Source organism: Aedes aegypti, chromosome 3 (genome assembly GCF_002204515.2).
Source record: "Aedes aegypti strain LVP_AGWG chromosome 3, AaegL5.0 Primary Assembly, whole genome shotgun sequence".
NCBI classification, from domain to species: domain Eukaryota; kingdom Metazoa; phylum Arthropoda; class Insecta; order Diptera; family Culicidae; genus Aedes; species Aedes aegypti.
Window position 1 is genome coordinate 340514361 of NC_035109.1, and position 27904 is coordinate 340542264.

General features: G+C 37.4%; 2 protein-coding genes across 3 annotated transcripts in view; one reads left to right on the top strand and one right to left on the bottom strand.

The window, feature by feature from the left end:
• The window catches only part of LOC5577758 (ras-related protein Rap-1b), a 436890-nt gene that overhangs the window by 142085 nt on the left and 266901 nt on the right, over positions 1-27904 (bottom strand). The gene's annotated exons all lie outside the window — the stretch shown is intronic.
• Positions 22-27846, top strand: LOC5577765. The gene is made up of 4 exons (XM_001663489.2): positions 22-1357; positions 25294-25732; positions 25995-27244; positions 27302-27846. Exons 1-4 carry the CDS (start codon positions 128-130, stop codon positions 27737-27739), a joined length of 3357 nt encoding a protein of 1118 aa, XP_001663539.2. The 5' UTR covers positions 22-127; the 3' UTR covers positions 27740-27846.

Sequence of the window (27904 nt, forward strand, 5' to 3'; positions counted from 1 at the left end):
TCTTCAATAGTTGATAAAAGACATCACCCAAATACGTCGTATGGTTAGTTCGGTTCCAACAACTGGAGCCTTCTCTCGGCAACGAGACCCGTTCAAGTTCAAGTGTGCTCAGTGATTAGTGCGTAAAATGAAAGCCGTTATCACAGTTGTCACGGCACTTCTGGTTGCTGTCGCGGCAACCAACGAGGTCCATCGAAGCTACGACAATGATCATCAACATCAACGATCGAGCTCAATCAATGGACGTCAAGCCGCAACAATCGATCCAGCTGAGGCTACGTCCGATTTCTGGCGCCAGAAGGCTCAAGAAACGCTCAAAGCCAAACTGCAGGAAGCACCAGTGATTGCCAAGGCAAAGAACGTAATTTACTTCATCGGTGACGGAATGTCCGCGCAAACTATTGCGGCCACCAGAATGTACCTCGGAAACGAGAACAAAATGCTTTCGTTCGAACAGTTCCCATATCTGGCTACCGCAAAGACGTACTGCGTGAATCGTCAGGTGGCGGATTCGGCTTGTACGGCCACAGCGTACCTCTCTGGAGTCAAGACCAACTACGGAATGATCAACGTAGGCCCGCATGTTCCGCGATACAGCTGCACATACAATCGTACGGAATCCGAATTCCTTGGGTTGCTCAAATGGGCACAGGAAGCTGACATGGCTACGGGTGTAGTGACCAACGCCAGAATCACTCATGCCACTCCCGCCGGAGCGTACGCTAGCATTACGAACCGTGATTGGGAAGATGACTCTTACGTAACGAACGCAGGCTGTGACGCAACTAAATATCCAGACGTTGCTCACCAATTGGTCCACGGTGAGGTTGGAAAGAGGCTCAACGTTATTTTGGGCGGGGGTCGCAGGCATTTCGTGCCATCGACGCAAATGGATGATGAAAACGTAGCAGGTTCTCGCGCTGATGGACGGAACCTTATCAACGAGTGGAAAGAGGCTCATCCCAACAATGCAACTTATGTATGGAACAAGTCCGGTCTGCAGTCGATTGATGTCACCAACATCGAGAATGTTCTGGGACTGTTCGACAGCAGCCACAGCCTGTACAATCTAGAGATTGACGATCAACAGCTGGGTGCCGTGAAGCCGAAGCTTACGGATATGGTGGACGCGGCTCTTAAAATGTTGACCAAGGACAAGGACAAAGGGTACTTCCTGTTCGTGGAAGGTGCCAAGATCGACATGGCACATCATGACTCGCGACCGCGTTTGGCACTGGAAGAGACGGCGGAGTTTTCACGTGCCATTGAGCTGGCAAGGAATATAACGGCACTGGATGACACTTTGATTGTGGTGTCGTCGGATCACGGCCACACGATGACCTACAACGGATATCCGGTAAGTGAATTCTGAGCTGCATTTGTAATTAAAAGGGTTTCAATTCATTGCAAGACGTGAAAGTAGTCGCGCTGTTGTATTTTGTACAATAGTTAACAGTTTTGTTATAAAACGTCGCTCTCCGTACACAGCATCAGCATATTGCTTCTGGTGTTGGTCAACTGCGCGACGACTGGAAGGTTAAGTGCTGAAAAATGAGAAAGTCAGTGGAAATTGTCGCAAAGCTACGGACATTAAGGGCCCATTCACAAATTTCATAACGCTGGAGGGGGTGGGTGAGTGTCCAAACGATGTTACGACCCATACAAAAACTGAATAATATCCATACAAAAAGCGTTACAAGGGGGTGGGTGGGTGTCCAAAATAGCCAATTTTAACGTTATGAAATAAATGAATGAGCCCTTATTACCAACTCAGGCCTGAGTTGCAGCATATGCTTTTTATCAATACCTCAACTGATATTTGATCGAATAGCTGAGATTTTCCGTTTTACCTGCATTTTCACTCCAGTAAAACTAGAACGTGTTGTGTGTTTAGTATCCAACGAAGAAGTGTACGAATTTTCAACAAAGTGGTAAGGGTAAAGCGTTTGGTGTATTCAGCATAGTTTTTATGAGCATTTCGTTAAGTCATACTTGCTGATACTTAGTTAGATATCCTTACTTCTTTAAATCATAAGCTTTTATTACGAGTAAAACTGTTGACAGTTCGTTGAAATCATTAATATTAAACTTTTCATAAGAAATTTGAACTTCTTTATAAAATAGGCTATTATTTAAATTGATAATGTTAGGACCAGTGAACCAAAATGTACCGTCAAAAACTGTAGTGAGCGTGACAATCACACACAGACTACCATGACTTTCATGCAACAAAAACTTTCATGTGCTACTGAAAATAAAAGTCATGCGCGACTGTGACTATTTTTTGGTCAGCAATAAATGTATCATGGTTGTAATAAATTACTGTAGTAGACATTAATCTGTATTATCATAATGTGCCACTCACAATGTGCACCGATTGAAATATGTTTTTCTTTTCATTCTTCACCAGCCGCACCAGCTTGAGGGCTGTCCATAACTCACGGGTTATTCTTCTATTTTTAGACTCCTTTTCCTTCGTCGATCGGTTTTTCGTCTATACAAAAAAAAATGTGCCGATCGTGATAATTGATCAAACAAACTACCCCCGCCCTTCTCCCCCATTTATGACCACGTTGTTTATGGATAGCACATTGTGCGAGAACGGCTCGAAGCAGAAACCTACGAATAAAGAGGGTAGAAGCAAACCTAAGAAAAACCCTGGTGCTCCGTTTGTGCCACTTTTTTGTTGCTTCCAATGAACGCTCTCTCCTCCAATGGACCAATGCACGAGTTCAGTCGTTGGCGTTTGAGCGGTGCCATGTTATTTACGTTACCATGGTAGCTAGTGAATACGGCACCGCTCAAATGTCAAATTAGTGAACTCGTGCAAAGGTCCACTGTGCAGCAGTGAAAACGCAGCTGTGATGAAGTGGCGATTTGGATCAGAAGCAAACGAATGAAGAGTTGTCACTACGATCGCAGCTGCGTCGTGATTGTTTTTTACATTCATTTCGCATTCCCGTCATCCACAACAGCATAACGTTCATGGGAGGCTGAAAAGAATTGCACGCTACTCTTATCCATGTCAGGTAATACATTCATGGCTGCAGTAAGAATGTATCAGTAGCAAACTGAATGTCACAAATGAATGTTTTGAAACCTCTTGCATGTGAATGTAACAGCAATGCGACAATAGCATCAAAAATGTATTATACGGTTCACTGGTTAGGACAATCATTAGCCCTATCCATTTATCTACAGTGCTGTTCTGAATAATAGCAGCGCATGTCGATTTTCATACAAAATGCTCAACTTTGACATGCTGTAGTTTTGTTCCCTTTCAAGCAATCAAGTTGAAATTTTCTCCACAGAACTACAAATATGCCCAATTTTGTAAACACAAAATTTCAAAATTTTCTAAGCCCCTGCCGGAAAGTGAGATACTAGGTGAAATTTTTCGAAAAAATAGCAGTTTTAAAAATTTGAATTTCGGCTTGACATTATTGGTTCAAATTGTATATCACTTACCATTCGAACAATCTCCTCCTACTTAACAAACCTACACCTAAACCGAAAATGATTAAAATATTTGTAGAAGAAAAATTTTAAAATGAAAAACTGCTATTTTTTTGAAAAATTTCACCTAGTGTCTCACTTTTCGGCAGGGACTCAGAAAAAAATGAAATTTTGTAGTTACAAAATTGATCATATTTGTAGTTCTGTGGAGAAAATTTCAGCTCAATTGCTTGAATGGGAACAAAACTACAGCATGTCAAAGTTGAGCATTTTGTATGAAAATCGACATGCGCTGCTATTATTCAGAACAGCACTGTACATAAAACGGTCGAGAGTAATGTTACAATCGCGGATTGCGGAACATGCCTTGTGATAGATTGCCCATCATGGAGGACGCCGGTGTATTTTGTGTTTTCCTTAGGAAGCATGCTGCTTTCTACTACGAATACATAGTCGAAAAGTCACCTCTTGTACAGCATGCATCGAATAAAGTCATCGTCCCCTTAATGCTACAACTAGATAACTCAAAAATCCAAATTTCGAACGATACAACATTGAAAGTTTGATCGTTTCACAAGGTGATGGTTGATGACAGAGAATATCTGGCAGATTCAATTAGATTTATGTTTCGACATATTGAACTCTAAAAATTCTCCTTTCTTGGTGGGGGAATGATGGGACAAAAAGAAGGAGGGTTCTTGTCCCATTAGTAGGTTAAGTCGCCATGCCACAATCAGGATTTTATAGGCATCAATCCTGATGTGCCGCAGTTGGTACTCCTATTAATTTGGGCTAAGATGCTTAACTTTTCTTGTGCATTGGGGTCATTTTTGGCTAATCGGCAAGGTAAAGGAGCTGTAAATTTTGGAAAATAAGAGATTTCTGAAAACGAACGTTTTGATGCTTAAAGGAGATTTCAGCCACCTCTAGAAAAGGCGCTACAAAAATTATTGACACATTATGCATTAAGGTTCAAAAAGGACCTATGACTTTGAAACGCTCTCGACAATTAGATGTTGCCGTATTTGGTCGGAGTATTCCGGAACCGGTTCCAGTAAGGTAAGATGAGAACATTTTCAGACTATCATACAGTTCCATCATGCGACAGCTCAAAAATCATGATTATTTATCCAGATCTAAATAGACACCAAGTTAGAAATCAAGTATAAAATTCTGATTTTTGTTAGTGGCGATAGGTCCCAACCAGGATAAAGCCTGCTTCTCAGCTTAGTGCTCTTACGAAAATTTATCGTGTGGCAGGTACGAAAATACTCTATCCTCTGGTAAGTCGAGAGCATTTCCAATCCAAAAAGATCTTTGATCGGTGAAATTCGAACCCTTGCCCCTCAGCTTGGTCTTGCTGAAAAGCAGCGCGATTACTGCTAAGGCTATATGGCACTCCCAAACATAGAATTATTATATTCGAATACAATTTCCGTTCCGGTCAAATTAGAAAAAAAATGATAAAATAGTCTTTTCTCCATAACTTGATATAAGAGGGACCATCGAATGGGAAGGTATCAAGTTACAGAACACTTAACCAGTGCAACTGCGATCCTGAGAGAGAGGAGACAGCTTGCTTAGATTGCGAGCTCCCAAAAGTCAAGGGAACCTGTGACCAACTGTCACTGAAAACCTGCACATTCGAAGGGCTGAGCGTGAGAACCCGTCAAAATTCAAGTGAACGTAATTGAAATTTTCAGGTGTTTTTTGACGATTTCACATTTTCAGAATCGAATGCCTAAATACAGTTGTGTGTTGACAAACTGCTATTGATTTATATATATATTCATATTCTTGTTTGTAGTGAACAAGAAGTGGATATGATTTTGACCAAATTAAGTTCATCTGACCGTTGTGCATCACACAAGAATTAAACGAAGAAGCCGAAAAAGGCTAGAAAACATGTAAACCGTCAGTGAGCTGTCTCCTCTCTCTCAGTTGCGATCCAAAGAAACCATCGTGGTAGCCATGGAAACCATTTTTTATGGTTCTCTAACTCGATATTGAGATACGAAAAATTAAGTAAGGGAGAGTTGACTGTATAAGGATAAGTGATAATTCATGCTTTTTACCTATAAGTTAAAAAACATTTTATCGCTGACGAATTATAACTTTTGACAGGAATCAAAATTTTGCCTACTAATCATTTTTGCATATGTATTTCGTGTGGCAAGCACGACGTTATCCCATGCCCTGAAAAGACGAGTAATTTTCCTTTAGTAAAAGGTCCTAGACCGGTAGAATTCGAACACACGACCATCAGCTTGGTCTTATAATAAATTTTCGAATTGTTTAGTTGAATATCTATAAGTAGATGAAAAACCAAATTTAGTACTATACCATTTAATTCCACTAGAGTTTGTATCCTTTGACAGATACGCGTATTTCGACTCAACTGTAAGGCCGTCTTCAGTGTCGTGTACTAGACTCGACTTCAGTATACGACACTGAAGACGGCCTTACAGTTGAGGTCGAAATACGCGTATCTGTCAAAGGATACAAACTCTAGTGGAATTAAATGGTATAGCTTGGTCTTGCTGAATAGCAGCTTGTTTACCGCTACGGCTATCTGGGCTCCAGGGCTCCAAAGATTTCTCTAGCGATTGCGCCAGGAATTTCTGAAAGAGTTTCCTCCAGTAAAATCTTTTCTAAGATTTCTCCAGGAATTTCTCTAAGGATGCCTCAGGGAACTTTTCCAGTATCTATTGCAGAGATTAATTCTAGGACACCTCCAGAGACTCTTCAAGCGATTTCTCGCACTTGTAAACTCTGGTACTGTTTCTGAAAGAAATTCTTGAGGAATTTATGAGTTGTAAACTACCTGGAGGAATTATTGATAGAATCCCTGGAGCGATCCGTGGAGGAATTCTGGAAGAAAAATAATTCCTGGACGAATCTCGAGAGGACTACTAGAGGATATATTTTTATATGTCCGTGGAGGAATCCTCGGAGAAAATTCAGGAGAAATCACTAAAGAAATATCTTAAGTATTGCTTGAAAAAAAAATGTCCTAGTGTCCCTGGAGAAAGTATTAATAATATAGGGTGTCCCAGAAAGTATGGGCACGACTTTGATAACGAGAATCACAATATTTTTTCACACAAATAAATATTTTTTTATTTTTGTATCTTACATTAGGGCATTTTAAATGCTGCCTAAGAAAATTTTGTTTGAAAAAAAAACTTTTACATTAAAACTTTTGATTTTACAAAATCATTTCTTATCTAGCCAGCACAGACCCTACTTTTGTGTTTTGTTGGAACTTCACTAATAAAGATTGATTTTTTCAAAATCATTCGATGTGGTGGATTGTATCCCATTACCCCGAATTCCAAAACCTCGAACGACCCATCACCCCGAATGAAATTACCCCGAATTCCAATATGATGGGGAAATGTCATCAATATCATCATGTCAAGATAATTGTAAAATCAAGGAAATAGCATTCGGGATGGGGGGCCTTCCTTAGCCGAGTGGTTAGAGTCCGCGGCTACAAAGCAAAGCCATGCTGAAGGTGTCTGGGTTCAATTCCCGGTCGGTCCAGGATCTTTTCGTAATGGAAATTTCCTTGACTTCCCTGGGCATAGAGTATAATCGTACCTGCCACACGATATACGAATGCGAAAATGGCAACTTAGGCAAAGAAAGCTCTCAGTTAATAACTGTGGAAGTGCTCATAATAACACTAAGCTGAGAAGCAGGCTCTGTCCCAGTGGGGACGTTAATGCCAAGAAGAAGAAGAAGCATTCGGGATGATGGAATTCGGCGTTATGGTACATTCGGGGTAATGAAATTCGGGATAATGGCATTCGGGGAAATTCGGGGTAATGGGGTAGAATCGATGTGGTGAGCTCAAGTACATTGTATGTTAGACGTTCCACAAGAATGTTTGTTGTAAATTTCAATTGGTTTTGCTAAACAATTGAAAAAATAGTGAAATTCTAAAATATCGTTTGTTTTTATCTCCATATATGATAATTTCACGAAATCATAGCTTTTCAGGTATTTTCAATATAAATATAATTATCATAATTCACATTTACTTATGTCAAATACTATACTTGTGGATAGACAACAAAAATTTTAGATTTTTATATGTTTTATTGTTTATTTACGGACTTGGTTTTGACCCTTTCAAAAATCGAATACAGCTGAAATCGTATTTTTAGTTTCTATTAATTTAAGTTTTCTCATATATTTAAGTTTATAGTTTCCAATAAAATTAGTGATAGTCTGATCACTTATCGTAGGTTCTCCGATATTACCCGGAAAACCATTACCCGGAATGCAATTTACCGGAAGACCATTACCCGGAAAACAATTTACCGGAATGAACCATTTACCGGAAAACCATTACCCGGAAGGACCATTTACTGGAAAATTATTTCTCTATTTCTCGCCTTTTTCATTAACGTCCTTTTAACCGTTTTACGGTACTTCAGGTCAGTATTTTGACTTGAAATATTTTAAATGATCACCAACGATAATGAACAGGGGATGTTCTTCCTTCAAAAACATAAGCATTGAAGAGGAGTCTAAGATACTTCGTACTTGATCATGTCAATATGCACCATCTTCACATGATCACAGATGATTCACCCTTCTTTTAAAAATAAGCTGTTCTTTCAGCTTATCTTTCAGCTGAACTGGCTAAATTTGGCTACAACTATGTAACTTTATTTTCGACATTCGACCGTTTAGAAGGTTCTCCAAGTGTCCAAATGTTAATAAATAAGCAATGTTTAGAATTTTTAGCACGATTGGTTGTGCTACTTTTCGGCGAGTGTCAATTCACCGAATATTGTTTCTGTAAACGTCAATCAACCAAATGCAAATCCTTCGTATATCCTTTTTTTCTACACCCAAAAGTTGAAACCGTCATTATAGGCGTTTTCTGCGTCTATTGATGGCGGAAAAGTGTTCTTCTGAGCGACATGACGTTTTTGAGCGTCTATTGATAGGCAGATAATCCGGTCATTGAGTCGAGCAGTTTTTACGGTACAAATGGGGAAGTACAACTGCATATGCTTTTTGAACCACGCATACCAACAAGCGGGTTTAGTGTTGTGGTATAGTATTTGGTTCTCACGCTCATGACCATGGATCGATCCTGGTTGATGTCGCATGTGTATTCTTTTTTCATGTGCGTGCATCACCAACACATGTATTAAAAAATAAAACTTCCACACATATGCCTCTTTTAAGTGCATGTATTGGAAGTATGTAAATACGCAAAAAACCGAGAGGGTGCAAACCAGATTCGAACCATGATCATCGGATCGACTAGCACACTGTGTATCTACTGCTCCAAACTTACAACTGAAGTGAAGAGTAACCAAAGTCGATGTGGTTTTACGTTTCATATGCATGATTGCTCATGCTGTTGATAAACATGTGAATATGTGTTATCCCCAGCAAAATAAAGATATACAGTCAAGTCTCCTTTAAAGCGTTAATCATCGTATGTTGAACAAGTTTAATGTATATTCATAATAATTTATCACCTACCAGAGTAGCCACATTCTCTATTGTAGAACTTACTTAAGGACTGTTCATTTTATAAAGTGGACACCTTGTGCATGCTATATCTTTATAATATATCAATAGAATCGTAATCGGTTTTCTGTATACAGTATCGTTAGACTATTATGTTATTGCACGATGGTGTTATAACAAAAAAGACATCAAAATAATTATAATTCACACGAAAAAGGAACAATGTTTAGAATGGTCAAAGATTGGTAGGTCTGGAGCCAAGTATAATAGTTGAGTATACCAAAACACAATTCATTCATAAAAATTCGGATTTTTGGTATGTGAAAAATATTGTTTAAGTTTGAAGAACATCTTTTATAGGAAGTTTTTGTCGAAACTTCTTTGTTCTTCTTTGTAAGATCTTATATTTCCATATAAGAGGAAAATAATAGTATTACGATGCACAGAAAACCGATTATGATTTCATTGATAAACTAGCTAACCCAGCGTGGCTAGTCACGTTCCATAAGAATTTTCAAGCAAAAACCTCTTTCAAAGATTAATAATGTTTATGTTCTATTGCAAAATGATAACATGGACAGAGAAATTTCTCTGTTGAATAATATGCCATTGGTGTATGAATAATAAGCTGAGACACGCATGATATTTATGAACGCAAAATAGCCCAAATTTATGCTCCATTGTTATAGGCCGTTATTCTGATCTGAAATAATTACAGCCTTAAATGCTGTTGGGAATATTTCAAAAGTTCCAGAAGCTTCTATAAATTAGAGAGAAGAATCTGACTGAAAATTCTAGAATATTCTAGAATCCCGATTAACCAGTGCTACAATTTCTGTATAGATCTTTGTGCTGCGATGGCGATCGTCAACGATATACAACGAATCGAATTGTAATTAGGGGACTATCGACTAATGAATATATCGAGTCATCGAACAGGAATGCTTTGGAAAGCTCTTTTAGGGGACCATTATAGTTACCATAAAAAAATATTTTTATTTTGCCTTCATAAGTCGATATCGAACCATGGAACATCGACTCAAGAAGGTTGTGTAAATAAAAAAAAACTAGAATATTCGGCCCACAATCATGTTTATCTTTCCTTTGCAAATATCTTATTTGTTTTTGAACCTTATATTGAAATGACGAAACCCCTAATGAATCACATTTTCAACTTGCATCGGAATTTAAGTGCGGTCGAACAGCATAAAGTTGGTTTGTTTACATTTTGATTACCGTCCAAGTTCATAAAACCGGAAAACTACAATGATAAAAAGATCGTGACTTTTATACGAATTAGGAAGGACAAAGCTCCGGAAAACTCTAGAACACCCTGTGCAATAGCTGTTATAGTGCTCCACAATTTGCAATAGGGTCCTAAAATGGTTAATTTAATCTTGTTTTCATTTAATAACACGAAAGATCATATTACTGCAACTACTTTAGCAATTTTTCTCGCTCAAATAACGGATATATCATATTTAAACTTTAATTTCAAAATTGGATCCATGAATGAACCTTGACACTTGAGATCATGTTTGACGTTCGCTTAGTCGACAAAAATATCACAGGGGTTTTAGTTTTAACACTGGGGTTGTTGCTATCTGACATTTCGGAAGGGACACGGAAAACAAAATACACCCGAAATTTGAGTTCAAATCAAGGAGTGTGACAAAATCTATAAAAACATAAAAAAATGTTTTTTGTACTTAAACAAATGAAAAACATTAAAAAATTGAGTAAACATGTGTTTTTGGCCTGAACGTAAGCGTTTGGCACTAAAATTGGGACAGGGCTTTAGGACCCTATTGTAATGTTGTTACATTCAAATGGACTTTTGCAGTGCTCTTAATTTGACTGTTGTTGTGCTCTTAAATTGCTGTTGTATGTTGCTCAATGAAACCTTTCAAAGCGTTACTGACAGACAGAAAACTCTGGGATTTTATGTACATGATAAAAAAGATATAGCATAAACAAGGTGTCCTCTTTATAAAAAATAATAAATGAATAGTCTTTAAAACATGAAAACTCTGTGGAATCTTTTGCTGGTGCTATTCAAAAAAAAACAAGATCACGGTTCTACTTTCACATTGATAAAAAATATCGATCCAATGCTGATGAATGCTACCCAGAATGAGCCGATTATAAAAAACCGTGCCCCATATATGGGATTAAATTTTAACCTTGGTTTTAGTATAATAGTAAAAGAGTTTTTTATAGATTAATCGATCATTTTGACTCAAGAACAACTTCTGCAAATTGGCTATTAGTTTTTGCAAGCAATTTATTTTAAGAATTATGGCACCGATATGTTGATTTTAGAACAGAACGTTCAGTGGGGAGATTGTAGTAAACCGTTTGGAGAAGTCAAGAGAACATATATACTGATTTTTTTTATCATGAAAAATATGAAAACAAAATTTCATTTTTATATAACGCAATAATCTTTTCTTTATCATTTTTAATTTTGACTATCTATGAATTGTGATAAGAATTAGTTGTTCAGGACAAAATTTCAGAGACATTTCCGATAAGAAAGTTTTTCTAAGAACAACTTATGCTGTCCATAAAGGCCCATATTGAAAAAAGTAGGCACTGAGAAAATAGCGCTCAAACTTTGAAGTTTTTCTTTCATACCAATGTTTATAATTTTCTATTAGGGGCCGTCCATAAATAACGTAGCATTTTTCACTGATTTTTTACACCCCCCTTCCATCTCGTACCGTTTCGTCACAAATGCTGATACTTCCCCTTGGAAAATACGTAGCATATCAAGCACCCCCCCCCCCTTCTTCTTCTTCTTCTTCTTCTTCTTCTTGGCATTGACGTCCTCACTGGGACAGAGCCTGCTTCTCAGCTTAGTGTTCTTATGAGCACTTCCACAGTTATTAACTGAGAGATTTCTATGCCAAAGTTGCCATTTTCGCATTCGTATATCGTGTGGCAGGTACGATGATACTCAATGCCCAGGGAAGTCGAGAAAATTTCCAACCCGAAAAGATCCTGGACCGACCGGGAATCGAACCCAGACACCTTCAGCATGGCTTTGCTTTGTAGCCGCGGACTCTAACCACTCGGCTAAGGAAGGCCCCCCCTTTGCATTTTTTATTAATTTTCCTCAGTGATTGGGTTGAAACAAAAAATTAGAATTCAGAAGTTCAATACAAAATTTGATATTAATTACTGGCTAGAATGTAAGGATAATCTAATCTAACAGTATGATATACAGTAGCGCTCGAAAGTAATTTGGAAAACAGTTTCAAATAAACACAGTTCCTGTTACATAATTTTGGTATCTAGTTTCATATAGGCTAAATTGTATTACTTTTGCTGTTGTCACGAAGCCAAACAAGTTTACTATAGAAAATGTGAAAAAAAAATTGATTGGATTGATGAAGCTCGTTATTGTTGAGTTAGGGTACAATATATTTTTAGTTTATTTTTAGTTAGGACAAAAATTTCGTTATTAAAGGATTGTTTTTTTTTAATTATTCTTTGTTAGGAAATAGATTTCAATGAAAATGAACAATACAATATATTAATTCGAAATGAATTATTATCCAAATTCAAATCCATTTGGCAATCAGTGGCCAGATATAGAAAAGATTACACTTGATATATTTGGAATGTTTAGAAAATTTTAGCGATTATTATACAAATTATTTATCTCTATTAATATTTCAGCTGAACTTCATTATCATTCTTCATAATAAAATAAACCTACACAACCTATAATGAAACAGTTAAATAATAAAAAATTATCAAATTACCAAGTTATCAATAAAATTGAATGATAGGGCAATTTCGATATCACTCGAATCTGTTGTCCTCATTAATATTCAGGCTATTCCATCAAGAGCATTGATACATCAAAACAAATCGATGAGTTGATTGAGTGAGATCTCCTGCAACATCACGGTATAAATATCTTGTTTAATGTAATATTTGCAGAAAAGAGCATATTTTATTGTCTTGAAAACGGCTGACTTTATGACTTGTTAACAAATAAGAAAACAATGTACTCCAAGTAGTTAAAGCATTGATTTTTAATTTATTTATTAAACTTTGATTTTGTTTATTTATAAATTTATCAATTAAGACACGAATATAATATAATATTTACATAACCATTTAAAGCTTTGAAAAATCTGTTTGATTGCATTTATCAAGAAAATCTAAAATTTCTCAGATTTCTTTTCAATTTTGATGAATGTTTTGAAGCTGAATCATCATTTTATAAACCAAGTTTATAAGTCAAACAAAACAGAGGACAGAGCCTGCATCTCAGTGTTCTTATGAGCACTTCAACAGTTATTAACTGAAAGCTTACTGTGCCAATGACCATTTTTGCTTGCGTATATCGTGTGGCAGGAACGAAGATACTCTATGCTCTGGGAAGTCGAGAAAATTTCCAACCCGAAAAGATCCTCGACCGGTGGGATTCGAACCCACGACCCTCAGCTTGATCATGCTGAATAGCTCCGCGTTTACCACTACGGCTATATGGGCCCCGTAAAGATCCCCCTCCCCCCTAAATAGCTACGTCATTTATGGATGACCCCTTACATTTCTTCCTGACATATTTAACACAACCGCATAGCTTACTAATTTTGCTTCTAATGATCAGCAAAAAATAATAAACTTGACCACAATTCACGTTTGCAGCTGTAATTTAAATTAAAAGTTCATATGGAGATTGGTACCGTCAAACGGGGTAACTTGCAACAATTTTCAACTTCAAAGCTATATGGACGAAAAAATTGAGAATTCAGATGAAACAAAAACCATCTGGTACCCTAATTGCTACGTAAAGAATACCACGCGGTAATTATTTTATCAGTATTTAGTTTTCTGGAATCAGGAGAGACGAAAAATATGCATTTTTTATGCTACCCCTGATGTGGGGTAACATGCAACACAAAATGGTACCTGAAGTACACTTTTAAAAATTTATCCTATATTGCGTTATTATGGCCATTCAATAATTTTCTACAGTAAAAGCATGATAATTATCAGAAACAGGCTGCTTTTCTCATAGAAAAATCATTATTATCGATTGTATTATGAGTATTGGATCAATTTGATTAAAATCTTCATTGGCATTGCATAGGGTGTCCACACTGGAAAATTCTAGCATATTATAAGTCTTGACAGTTATTGGAAAGCCATCAAAACGTTTTAATGCAACTTTTTTACAAATACAATGGTATTTTAGGCTTTACTACACATAACTTATTTTTTAGACATATTTAAATCAAAGCAACGTATAACATATTGATATGTAAAATTGGTTTGACATAACTTTCATCATATTTCATCTAGAGAGTTCCCAATGAGGGATCTGTAAGTTATTTTTTTTTTGCAGATTTTCTAAATTATTCTTTATTTTTATGAAAAAAATAAGACTAATTCTAATAATAATACGATTTATTTAAATTTTTCAAAAATTTATACAAACAGTGGATTGAATTGATTGAGGTACAAACATTTCAATGTTACTGTACAAATATATGTTCAATTTTGCCTTTTCATGTTACTGTTGCAAGTTACCCCACAAGGGTAGTCAAAAACGTTTTTGAATTTTTATAATGTTTAAGCAAAAAATTATCAAAACTTTTATGTTGTCAATTTGTACACTACTAAGTACCGTAACTGATAGCAAATGCCTCGAATGACATATTTCTACCGTTTGTGTGGTACGAAGAACGTTTTTCAAGATAAGTTTTATACAATCCACATTTTAATATGATTTTCACCTCCAGCAAACTCACCAAAAAAGAAACGATACCCAAACCCTTGTCAAAACCTTCTGTTGTATACCTAAGGTCAATAAACGGCGGAATAAATCATAATAATTCAACTCAATGCTGAACGAAACGACTATTCGGTTACATGTCGAAGTGTTGCAAGTTTCACCCCTGTTGCAAGATACTAGAGTTTTCAATCCCGGGAACATTTCCCGGGAAATGAGATTTCCCGGGATTCCCGTTTCCCGGGAAATTATTTTCGGCTTCCCGGGATTCCCGTATTTCCCGGGAAGCTCTATTTCAATGATGAATTGATCATCTATATTAAAATAAAAACATCGTTCAATTTACTCTTCTTTTGGGCATCACTTTCCCACCGGGACAGAGCCGGCTTCTCAGCTAAGTGTTATGTGTTGCTTAGATTATGAGTACTTCCACAGTTATTAACTGAGAGCTTTCTTTGCCAAATTCGTATATCGTGTGACAGGTACGATGATACTTTATGCCCAGGGAAATTTCCATTACGAAAAGATCCTGAACCGAATCGAACCCAGACACCTTCAGTATGGCTTTGCTTTGTAGCCGCGGACTCTAACCACTCGGCTAGGGAAGGCCCCGCAATCGTAATAGTTATCGAAAAATGCATATGCTTCTAACCATTTTTTTTTTTGTGATAAGAATGTTTATGTACTACACAACTTAAAGGATATTTACTTAATTAAGGGTTTGTGAATCCATTGCCGTTTTCAAAAATATTATAGCACGTCTAGTTTTTGAAATATTGGCTGTTGAAAATGCAAAATTTGACTTTATCAGCCAACTTGCATGCAAGAAAAGTATTGTATTTTACCATATAAGAGATACGAAGAGTTTTGTATAGAGACTCCAAGCATGTTGAAAAAATCGATTTAATCTAAATTTTATCGCGCAGTTTTAATATAATTATATCTGAAATGAAATATGAAATATGCATGCTTGCTAAACTAGATCACAAAAAAGTTTGATGACTCATATCTTTAATTTCATGGAAACATCAATTAAATCAGTGTTTTATACAACTTTGGCGAAGTGTAGTTAAAATTTGTGACGTGCAGGGACATATATAAGAACGGCATTAGATTCAGCGACCCCTAATCTACTAGAGACACATAATTTAATGTTTGAGACACGCAAAAATGTCATTTTTGTTAAGCTGTGTAACAGTCTCAATTTTCAACGAAAGACTAGTTGGTTTTTTATTTAATGTTCGAACAGACTGATTTAATGTTGGCAAATATTATTTGAACTTTTTACGATTTGTCTAGAATGAACTCCACATGGATTTTTGCTTAAATTTAATATACATATGCATGAATTATAATTCAAAAACAGCCCATCAAAGCTTGATTTTCATGGTTTTCAAGAATTTCCCGGGATCCCGGGAATTCCCGGGAAATGAAAATTTTCATTCCCGTTTCCCGGGAAGTCAAATCCCGGGAAAATTGGAAACTCTACAAGATACCCCGTTTGACGGTATGCCTTTATTTTTCAATATGGGACTGCACCAACTTCATATTTTCCAATACATTTTCAAACAATGTGTGTTTATTTTTATATGCATAATAAAATGAAGATTAAAATAAGTTTTATTGCACTCATTCGATAACTGTCAAGCAATGATACATAGTTTTGACATCATGAATGCTCTAAAGCATGACTTTAAATCAACAATATGTTGAGCATTATTATTATAGATAAATTTTCTGGGATGTAGAAAAAATATTGTTCGGAAAAGATCTTCACGAGTTTTATATAGTTATGCGGCTTGGCAAACCTCTGAACGAACACCAACACCAAAAAATCCACTTAAGGGTTGAAGAAATCACTTCGTGACGCGTTCACCATTATTTTGCGATTATGTTGTGCACATAAGTTTTTTGAGAATTATTATTTATGTATATCAATTCCAAAAATATGGAAAATCTGGCTTTGGTGTAAAATGTTGAGTGCGATAATTAAACCTTATTGTAATTTCTGTAAATTCCAGTTAGGTACTATTGCATCTTCTTTACAAACAAAAAATATAACGGTAAATGTAAATGACTGCTAATAAGAGCGGTTTTAAATTTAAAAAAAGTTTGAAATTCCAATCCCCATATCTTTCTTAGGGGTCGTCCATAAACCACGTGAACATTTTTCCTGACTTTTCAGTCACCTCCTCCCCCCTCGTGCTTTTGTGTGGTTTTGACGAATAACCCCCCGCTCGCCCAATGATCATGTGTTTCATTTGTTCATGAATGAAACAGAAATTTGAAAAATGGGAGAAGAGATATTTATGAATTGGTTTGCTATTATTAAGCGAAATGTGAGATTATAGTGTGACAAACTTCTGCAAAAATCCCTAACAAAATTAGCTTCAAAAAGATTTGTTTCTACTGCAGTGTTCCTTATTATTGTTTGAGGAATTAGTTTTCACTTAGAGATAATTTTGTATTAACATTACAGTACTAACATATGGGGAACATTTTTTTTTTTTCAAATTTTGTCATAGTAATTTCCATAGAAATCTTAATCGTCTTCTAATCGTTGTTGGTAAAGAAGATATGAAATATTGAATTTTAAAACTTTTTTTTTTAATTTGAACCATCCGACTGCTAATGAAACCTTTCAGGTTTAGTTGATGGTGGAATTTTCTTTGAAACACAAATGGGTGGACGGTGGTCTTTGGCTAGATACCCCCTCCCCGCTAAATGATAACATAGTTTATCAACGGCCTCTATTTTGATAAGTAATTGTTAAAAGAATTACGGTAATCCAGTTTGCTGAATGCACACTTAGATGTTTGATTACAATATTACATCGTCAAATGAATCGAATCCCACAAACCCTGGGTCTCCTACTTCGAGGAGTCTCATACCGTCCCCAACCATGCGAGTAATAGGAGACCGAAATGTAAATAAATGAAAAGTAAATCAATCAGCAAACGTCAACGATAAAATTCTGCTTATAAAGCGCCCGACTGTTATAGTCAAGTGTGTTTATTTGTTTCTCCCTAATATATTACCCAATCCAACACGCACGGCATGAAATTCTATTTCCACTGCAAATGTATAAGTCATTGCCGATAATAAAGATATACAAACATATAGATTTTGACTCTGGTATAAGTAAGAAGTTCCCGCAGCACCGCGTTGGTACTTTAAATATATTTATAGAACATATCATCTCACCCCTTCTCGCACTTGGCTGTCCAACGGGTGTTGTATTTTGCTCCTCTTGCAGGTTGTCCTCCGTGACAAGATGGTTCCATGTTGTGTGATGTAGAGTACACCATACATGAGAAACTGTGATAGGCGAGTAGTGTGGGTTTATGTTTAAGGATCCGAAGGTTGCGGTTTCGAATCCAGTTACTGTTATTATTTTTTTGTTTTTCATATTTTGGTGTCTAAGGCAAATTTCTTGTGGCGGAGCCTTGGGGCAATCGGGTATATGGGGTAGCTAACAAGGGAAGGTCACGATGTGTTACACGGGGTTTTCAACCGGACTATTTTTGTTGGATTCAACATGTCGAAATATGTGAAACCCCAAAGCCTTTCGGGTGAAGAGCCAGGGAGATGTAGTATGTTGTTAACAAAATGTTAATAAAATCTTAAATTTGTTTTACCAAATTAGGATGATAGTGTTGTCTAACACAGATCACCTAGATATAAGAAATGAATGTAATGTTTGGAATGATACTAATAAAGAAATTAAAAAAACATGTACATCGTAATGTTCTGAATGGCTTCAATGGATGACGCATGAATTTGGATACTAGGTTCAAATAATGACTTATTCAGTAGGTACAAGAATGTTGACACTTTTGACCGGGTTAAATCCACTCGATAAAGGCAATAAATACATTACTTAGAAAAGAGATAACTTAACTTTATATAAAATGAGTAGTAGAAAATCGGTAAAATAGAATGGTGTTTGATTTTCGATGATGTTATTACTTTTGATAAAAGTAACATTGTTGCTAAATAAATAACTTTACTCAAGAAAATTGTTTTAAAAAGAACAAAATGTTTATTATTTATGTGTGATTTTTTGTGTATTCATACACTAACAAATGAGGCCATTTGAAAACACAGATCTGACTGTTATTTTTTTAGTTTCAGTTCAGTCATTTAAAACGACAATATTTTCACTTGTCCCACTAGTTTCCAAAATTTTCAATATTTACCTTGAACTTTGGCACAAACATTAAATTTAAATATAGCATAGATTTAGTAGGAAACAATCTGAAAAATATAGTAGATCTTATTAATTTTATTTTTTTTAAGAACCCTCTCTATACGATTTCCTTTACCCATTTGTCACACGGTACCTTATTTCGATAGTCACTCAAGCAAAATGATTAAAATACAGGGGACCGGAATCTATTATGATAATTCGCCACAAGAAATCGGGTTGAATTTCATAAATTTGCCTGAAGAACCTAAAAAAAAAACAAAATATATAACTCGCGCTTATTCAGAATCGAACCAAGGACCTCCCGATTCATAAACCAGTACTAACTCCACGAACCTATCAACGGATTGATGGGAGAAGTGACAAAAGCAATATATAAAGCGTTTTATATTGCAATATTCATTCCATTCCTCTGACATGTCCACCATCCATTTGCCGCGTGACCATTTGCCTAAGTGTGCGTTTCCGATGCCATCATTCGGCTTCGGATTGGTTGTGCAATTGTGTGGGTCGGGCGTAAACATTTAGATTGCTCGAATTTTCAAGTCCAATGTGCTCGATTTCAATTGACGGGTTTGCCCGTCTACGCTTAGGAGGCGAATCTTACCATCAATAGGTGGATTTAGCACCTAATACGCTAGGAGGGAAATCCGCCATCCGAATTATTTTGGGTGTACTATTCTTTCTAGTATATTATACTGGATTCGGGGTTCAGAGTTATGACATTCGTAGAAAAATAGCGCAATCAAGGAAATTCAAAGGAAAAGTAGATCTATTGAGGTTCAATATCTCGGAATCCAGAGATGGACGTCACAATGGCGTAAAGTGTTTCTACTCTCGATCACCAAGGCACTCTTAGTTTCGTCTTGATTTTTTAGATTTCCTCAAACCTAAAGACTCCCCTAAATCAAGGCGTTTTTTTTATGGCGACAGCGACATGCGCTGCATGCACAGTTTGATGAGCGTGTCTAACCCACAGCGACGCAATTTCGCAGCGATTTTCGTCGTGTCAGTCTAGATGGTTCCATATAAGAGTGCTTGCAACGACTCAACAACGAAATCACGTCGATTTTTTGTCGAATTCGCTTAAAAAATCGTGTTGATTTGGAGGAATTTTAAAGCTAAAATGAGAATTGCACTGTGCTGCACAGTTTTTTTTTAATTTTTTGATGCAATATATAAATTGGATTATAAACTGTTTTAACTGAAGAGGACAAGCAAACTATCATAAATCCAAACATTTTCAAATGCTGGGATGTTCCATTTACTCCAATGCACCCTTAATTGATAAACATTTTTTTCGATTTATATTGACCTCGTTAATATTTGACATCATATATATATAACACAAAAAATTCTTTTCATTATTTTTATCCTTGCCTGTAATGTTTAGTTTTATAGCCCAAATTTGAAGACATAGTTTTTCGTAGCCGGATCCTATTCTTGACATTTATGATTCACTTCGGCAGTGGGGTTTTTCGAAAGCTACTTAATTCATATTTGGCCACAATGTGCGTCGGACTGTAGTGCTTCTTTTTGCAAAATATCAGATAATTCTATCGAGAAAAACCTCCCTCCCATGTCAAAGTGAATCATGGAAGTGCCCAAGTAGCTCTGCACCATAGCAGGCGATTCTTTTCTAATTTAATCGCAAATAAATGACATGTGCAATTAAATTTTGGTATCGTTATGTTCAGTAGAAGCATTAGCCGTAGAACGCTAATGTCGCAACTGTTCGTGTGACCAACATCTAGTTTGCCACGCTCTGACAGCTTGAGTACCGGGTCTATAAGTGTCAAATCAATTTTTTCGACCAAAATAAAGCATTCTCTACAACATGGCCCTAAACATACAATCAAAAACTTCAACAGTTAATAATAATAAAATAATTCTATTTTGTGATAAAAGCGCCACTAGCGTTCTACTAGTTATAATTCTATTTTATGTTCGTTGCGGCAAAGTGAGGCTATTCAGAAAGATCAATCTGTGGTTGGTTGTATTGAATACCACCGGTTCAAAATTATTTCTGGTTGGCAAACTTGACGAAGTTTCAGAGCTGGAGTACTAACATACTTGTCAAACTATGAACGAATGTAAAAGTGGTCGATTGACATAGGCTCTCAGTTGTTAACTGTAGAAATGCTACTAGAAAAGCTTTGTCCTAGTTGAGTAGTAACGCCGGCATAAAGAAAAACATATTTGGTCCATAGCTGTTTGAAGATGACTTTTGAAAAAGTGTTTATGGAAACCGAGGCAAGAATGTCCATGATTAGCGTGACATAATTTGTGCTCAGCCTCAATGAAAGAGAATAAATAGTGTACACAAATGTACTAAAGAAGGTCTTCGAAAATGGGAAATTTGGTTTTCCGGGTAATGGTGCATTCCGGTAAATGGTACATTCCGGTAAATGGTTTTTCCGGGTGATGGTACATTCCGGTAAATGGTATTCCGGTAAATTGCATTCCGGGTAATGGTATTCCGGGTAATGGTATAGAATCCTTATCGTATCGGTAATTATAAATACATTTTTACAGATTTTAATTGTACGTATTTTATGACCCAGCACAAATTTCGTACAACAAAGTTGCTCAGAAATAACGCGATTTGTGCTTAACTGATAAGAAGAGCTTCCAAAAATGTAATATCATCAACTGACAAGTAGCGGGAAAAATTGCTAAAAATTCAAAATCTTAATTAGTTTCGAAATCACAGTATTGTAAAGTCGTGCCCATACTTTCTGGGACACCCTATATCTCTGCGAGAATCTGTAGATGATTATCTAAGGCAATCTCTGAAAGATACCAGAAAAAACGCTTGCAAAATCTCTGCAGAAATCTCAGAAGGAACTTAGGAATTTTCCTAGAATATTTCCTGGAACAGATCCTGGAGGAATTCTTGGAAGAAAATTTTACTGGAGGAATCTACGAAGGAATAACTGGAGACATACCTGCAGGTATAACGAAATCTCTAAAGCAATTCCTGTAAATATTTTCTGGCAAGAATCCTTGGACGATTCCTGGAAGAATTGCTTTGGTATTCCTATCGGAACCGGTCTAAAATGTATCATGATGGCGAACAAAAGTTCTTCTTGGTGGACCCAGACAACGAGAAGTCGCATTACAGTTTACGTACATACATATATGTTTATTCATACAAATCTCATCACATCCGCACTACACGGTCGATGAAATCGTCCGATTGATGGGTTTCCTAGCATAAAATGCTACTTTTAGAGATCGTTTGTACATATCGGTTTCGTCCCGTATAATATTAATCAACATTCGTTATCATAAATGAAATCGCATTAGATCACAGATATGTTTGAAAGAAAATTTATACTCTCGCATTGGAATCTATGGCGAAAGGTCGAAAGACAAAAGGTCGAAAGGACATAAGGTCGAAAGACAAAAGGTCGAAGAACAAAAAGAAGGGTGTCATTTTTGATAATGATATCAAAGTATAAGGCCTTTTCGCGACATCTTATACGTGAAAATTTGCACATGTAAGCACCGTATACTGCAAAAGTTGATTCCATTATGCGTACATTTATCTGAGTTATCTGAGGAATATTTAGCAAAAGCCATAGTTTTGGAAGCAACTGCGTCTTGGTTCAATGTGCTCTAATTATTTTTCTAAATCAATTAAAAAGTAAATACAGAGGTATGTACGAACTATTTCAAAACGTTCCATCGGCTCATAGTTATCACGAGAAAAATTGCTACTTGAATATTTCTAATGATTTCTCCAGATAGTACTTCAGAGATTTTTTCCAGGGATTCGTCCTGGGCTTCAAAAAACCTCTAGGGATTCCTCCAAGAGTTTCTCTTGAAATTCCTTCAAAGAATCTCTACAAAAATTTCTTATAAATTCATAAATTCCTTTTGTAAAATCTCATAATAGATTTCTCCAGAGATTTCTCCTGGGATTCCAAAGGTCCATCCAAAGGTTTCTCCACGGATTCTATCATTAGAATCTCTACAGTGATTCTTCCAAGGATTCTCCAGAGATGCCTTCAGGAGTCCTTTAGTAAGTAACTTAGTATTGTACTTCAGAGATTCCTACAGAAGTTTATGCAGGGATTTCTCTAAAAAAATCTTAACAAGGATTCCAGCAGAGATTTTTTCAGCTTTTTCTTCATGCATTTCTCAAAAGAATGCTTTAGAAAAATCTCATAATAGTTTCCTCTATGAACCGTCCCATTCCCATGGAATCGACTTTATATTTTTATGAAATGTGTTTTTCGTCTACACAGTCTTTATTATAAAAAAGCCGGTAATTAATTAAAATTGCCTAGCCAAAAAGCATATTTGATATTCCAGGGATATCATCAGGAATTCCTCCAGAGTACTCCTCGGAAAACTCTCCATTGGCTCCAGCAAGAATTTCTCCAGGGATGCTTAGAATAATTCATGAAGCGATTTTCCTATTGTTATCCCTGGGAGAAGTCTGAGGAATCCCTATAGGAATTCATAAAGTTATTTCTTGTAGAATTCCCTAGATGAATTTATGGGAGAATTCTACACTGATCCTTTGAGGAAATGTCAACAATAATTTCCGGAGGAATCTCGAGAAGTCTACTTGAGGTGATTCTGCAGAAATCACTGAAGAAATATCTGAAGTTATCCTTGGAGAAATCGTCATACTGTAACTTGGAGAAAGTCTAGAAGACATCTGTGCATAAATCCTTGTAGAAATTTTCCTGGATCGATCCTTTTCTAGAGAAATCCCTGGAGGAGTCTCTGGAGAAACTCCTTAAGAATCTCTGAAATATTGTCTAAGTTACTAACTGAAGAACTCCAGAAGGCATCTTTGGAAGAATCTCTGGAGAATCCTTGGAGGTATCCCAGGAAGAATAACTGATGAAGAAACAAGATTATAATAGAATGTGTTGCTCTAATATGATTTTATTATATCACCTGTTGTTATTAAACATGTACCGTTAGTAGTAAAAATAATAAAAATTCTATCAAAGTTTAAATCAAATCAATTAAGAATATAACAAATCCTTTTGAAATTATACAAAAATTATTACAGAATGTGTGTTCAGGGATTTCACAATATTATTGCAATTTGTGTTACTGTTCATAACTTCATATGTAATTTACAACCAACTCACTAATGCATTGTAAAAAATATTCTTCTTTTTGGCATTAACGTCCCCACTGGGACAGAGCCGGCTTCTCAGCTTAGTGTTCTTATGAGCACTTCCACAGTTATTAACTGAGAGCTATCTTTGCCAAAGTTGCCCTTTTTTGCCATTGTATATCGTGTGGCAGGTACGATGATACTCTATGCCCAGGGAAGTCAAGGAAATTTCCATTACGAAAAGATCCTGGACCGACCGGGAATCGAACCCAGACACCTTCAGCATGGCTTTGCTTTGTAGCCGTGGACTCTAACCACTCGGCTAAGAAAGGCCTCCAAAAAATATAATGGTTGTAATAAAAAAAGTAACAAGTTAAGGACAAAGCCATTTTGATAACAAAATTAAATCAGCTTGTGTTATTTTTTAAAGCTTTTGTTACAAATGTGTTATAATCTTGTTCTGTGATTCCGGTCGGGTCTCTGAAAGAAGGATGAAATATCAGGAAAATCGCTTGAAGAATCTCTGGAGGTGTCCTAGAAGTAATCGCAGTTTATTCAAAGTTTTGCCACCATGCGGCGTTGGTGAGCATGAACCTTTTGTTTTGCGTGTATCTAAGGAGCCTGGCCACATAGAAAGATTGCCTTTTCGACAAAGGTCTATCATTCATTGAGCCATTTGATTTTACATTTTGCCACCAGGTAGCGTTAAAGAAGCATGAAACTTTAGTTTTGCGGAAATCGTAGGAGCCTAAGCACATAGAGGAAAGGCGCCATTTGCAATTTGTTAATTGGCAGATATCTCAGAAGCCTGACCCCTGACGTCTCGGCACAGTTGTTTAGTAGCTCAAGGGATAACTGTGGGGTGTATACAGAACTGAACATTTGTCACACGCATACATACGCTGTATGTGTCATGATGGTGAGTGCAAGAACCGACACTTGGTGTTGCCTCTAGTGCAATATAAGATCCTCAGTGTGGCAAGTTCCGTGCATTAGGAGCGTCAGGCTAGCGTTCCAAGTGATTCTTCCTCATTGAATACGTTTGACTACTTATTATTATAGTGAATTATACTGGAAATTTACACTAATATTACGTGAGCTGGTTGATTACAAACTTTGCCACCACCATTGACTAATAAATATTTGTATACGCTAATGGCAATGTCCATATTCTAAGACCATTTCATAATTTAAAATGTAGTTCAAATTGATTGATTTGATTTTTATTGAATCTGACCATGATCGGAATATATGCGAACACTGTTTTCTAACATCATTCTCTCGTCCTTGCAGAAACGAGGCAGCGACATCCTTGGCATTGGAGGCTACAGCGACGAAGACGGACTTCCCTACACGACCCTGAGCTACGCCAACGGTGAAGGTTACTACCTAACGTACAAAGAGGGGAATCCCGCCGAACGGGTAGATTTCAGCCAATATGACTTAACAGACCACCAGACCCTGTATATGGCCACGGTTCCACTGAATGCGGAATCACACGGTGGTGAGGACGTGGCTGTTTTCGCCAGTGGTCCTATGGCCCATATCTTCCGGGGAAACATGGAACAGAACGTACTGCCGAATCTGATTTCGTACGCGGCCAAGATTGGCAAGTACAAAGAAAATGGCGGCGATGGGGACGGGCAACCGGGATCTGGGTCATCACTGGCGCTGTGCATCCAGCTGATGGTTGTTTGCGGGGTGACGGCTTTGTTAGGCCAACTGAAGTGGTAGGGTGATTGATTGGTTTACTGATTAGTTTTATTTTATTTTGCTGTGCAAAGTGGTTGTCGAATTCTTGAGATTGGTGTGAATAAAATGCTATAAGTCTGAGTATTGACGTTTTTCTCGTGGGGGACAAACGGTTATCTGACAAGTTCAATGTCTGATGGACTTCACCTGCGAGGTAATCTACGGCTGTAAAGATTAGATGCAGGGGTAAAAGCGATCAATAAGTGGTTTTAACAGTTAGTAGCATTTTGTCAGAGCATAAGACAAAATGGAACTCAAAGCATTAGCGGTGCTGTGCCTTTTGGCAGTTGTGAAAGCTCAAGTCTTAGTTGAAAACAGTGAGCCAGCTCCGGAGAAGGACCATTACCACAGTCGGAACCATCTGCCGAGCAAGTTTCAGAAAAATGCATTTTCAGAAGAGGAGACGCACTCAAAATACTGGATCGACGGCGCCCAGAACACTTTGAAAAACAAGCTAAGCCAGAAGAAATCGGTAACGAAAGCTAAAAACATCATATTCTTCATTGGTGACGGAATGTCCGCGCAAACAGTGGCAGCTACTCGAATGTACCAGGGTAACGAAAATGAGTATCTTTCTTTTGAAAAATTCCCGTACCTAGGACAGGTGAAGACATACTGTGTCAATAGGCAGGTAGCCGATTCGGCTTGTACTGGTACGGCATACTTTTCAGGAGTCAAGGGCAATTACGGAATGTTGAACATTGTGGCCTCGATTTCGAGGTACACCTGTGATTACGAGAAGAATAATGCTACCGAGTTAGATGGACTGATGAAATGGGCTCAGGATGCCGGGAAGGCAACAGGGATCGTGACGAATACTCGTATTACCCATGCGTCACCGGCAGCCAGTTATGCAAAGAGTGCAACTCGTGGATGGGAGAATGATGCGGAAGTGGTTTCCGACAAGTGTGACCCGGAGAAAACAATTGATATTGCAAGGCAGATGGTATACAACGATGTGCCTAAGAATTACAAAGTGATTCTCGGTGGTGGAAGACGGAACTTCCTTCCCACAGAAGTAAATGACGAAGAGGGATCCAAAGGCTACAGAACGGATGGAAGAAACCTTATCGATGAATGGTCCGTTGTTCATAAAGATATGGGAAATGCATCGTACGTGTGGAATCGGAAGCAGTTGATGGAAATCAATTTGGATAAAACCGACTACCTTCTAGGGCTATTTGAAGCAAGTCACTTGAAATACAACCTCCAGGTGCAACAGCAAAATGCTATGGACATGGAACCAAGTCTTTCAGAATTGACTGAAATCGCCATCAAAATGCTCCAGAAAAGTGAAGAAGGATACATACTGTTTGTCGAAGGCGGTTTGATTGATTTGGCTCACCACGATACTCGTGCTCGAATTGCTTTGGATGAAACCGCAGAATTCTCCAAAGCAATCGAGAGGGCCAGAAAGCTAACCAGCGAAGAAGATACGTTGATTGTAGTCAGCTCGGACCATAGCCATACCATGACCTATAATGGTTATACAGTAAGTAATTGTATCATTTTCGGTGACATCCCATTAACCAAAACCTTGATTTCACAGAAACGCGGCCAAGATATCCTGGGTATCGCAGATATCAGCGAGAGAGACGGCCTCCCCTACACCACACTCAGCTACGCTAACGGCCCCGGTTATGCCGATACTTACAAATCAGATAATTTGGCCGAGCGAATCGACATTACCAACGTCGACTTTACCCAAATGAATCAGCGCTATCTAGCGACGGCACCATTAAGCTCGGAAGCTCACGGCGGCGAAGACGTGAGCGTTTACACCTCCGGACCTCTGTCGCATATCTTCGTCGGAAACTACGAACAGAGTACGCTTCCGCACTTAATGGCTTACGCAAGTGGCATTGGAGAGTATTACGAACCCATCAAGCCTCCTACCGACGAGGACGACGACGGTAGCGCAGGTTCACTATCCGTCTGCCTCTCATTACTGATAGCTGCCTTGGTAGCAGTGATAGGACGCCAATAGGTGTCACATTATAGATAAGGCTCCAATGCAAGAACATTGCCTCATGTGATATGTACTACTAATCGTCCTCTAACATCCCAATAAACCAATAATTTAGATAACATTGATCGGGTGCTCCCAGCGACATCGCTATCAGAGGAAGAACGACATCAGCGCACTTCAATA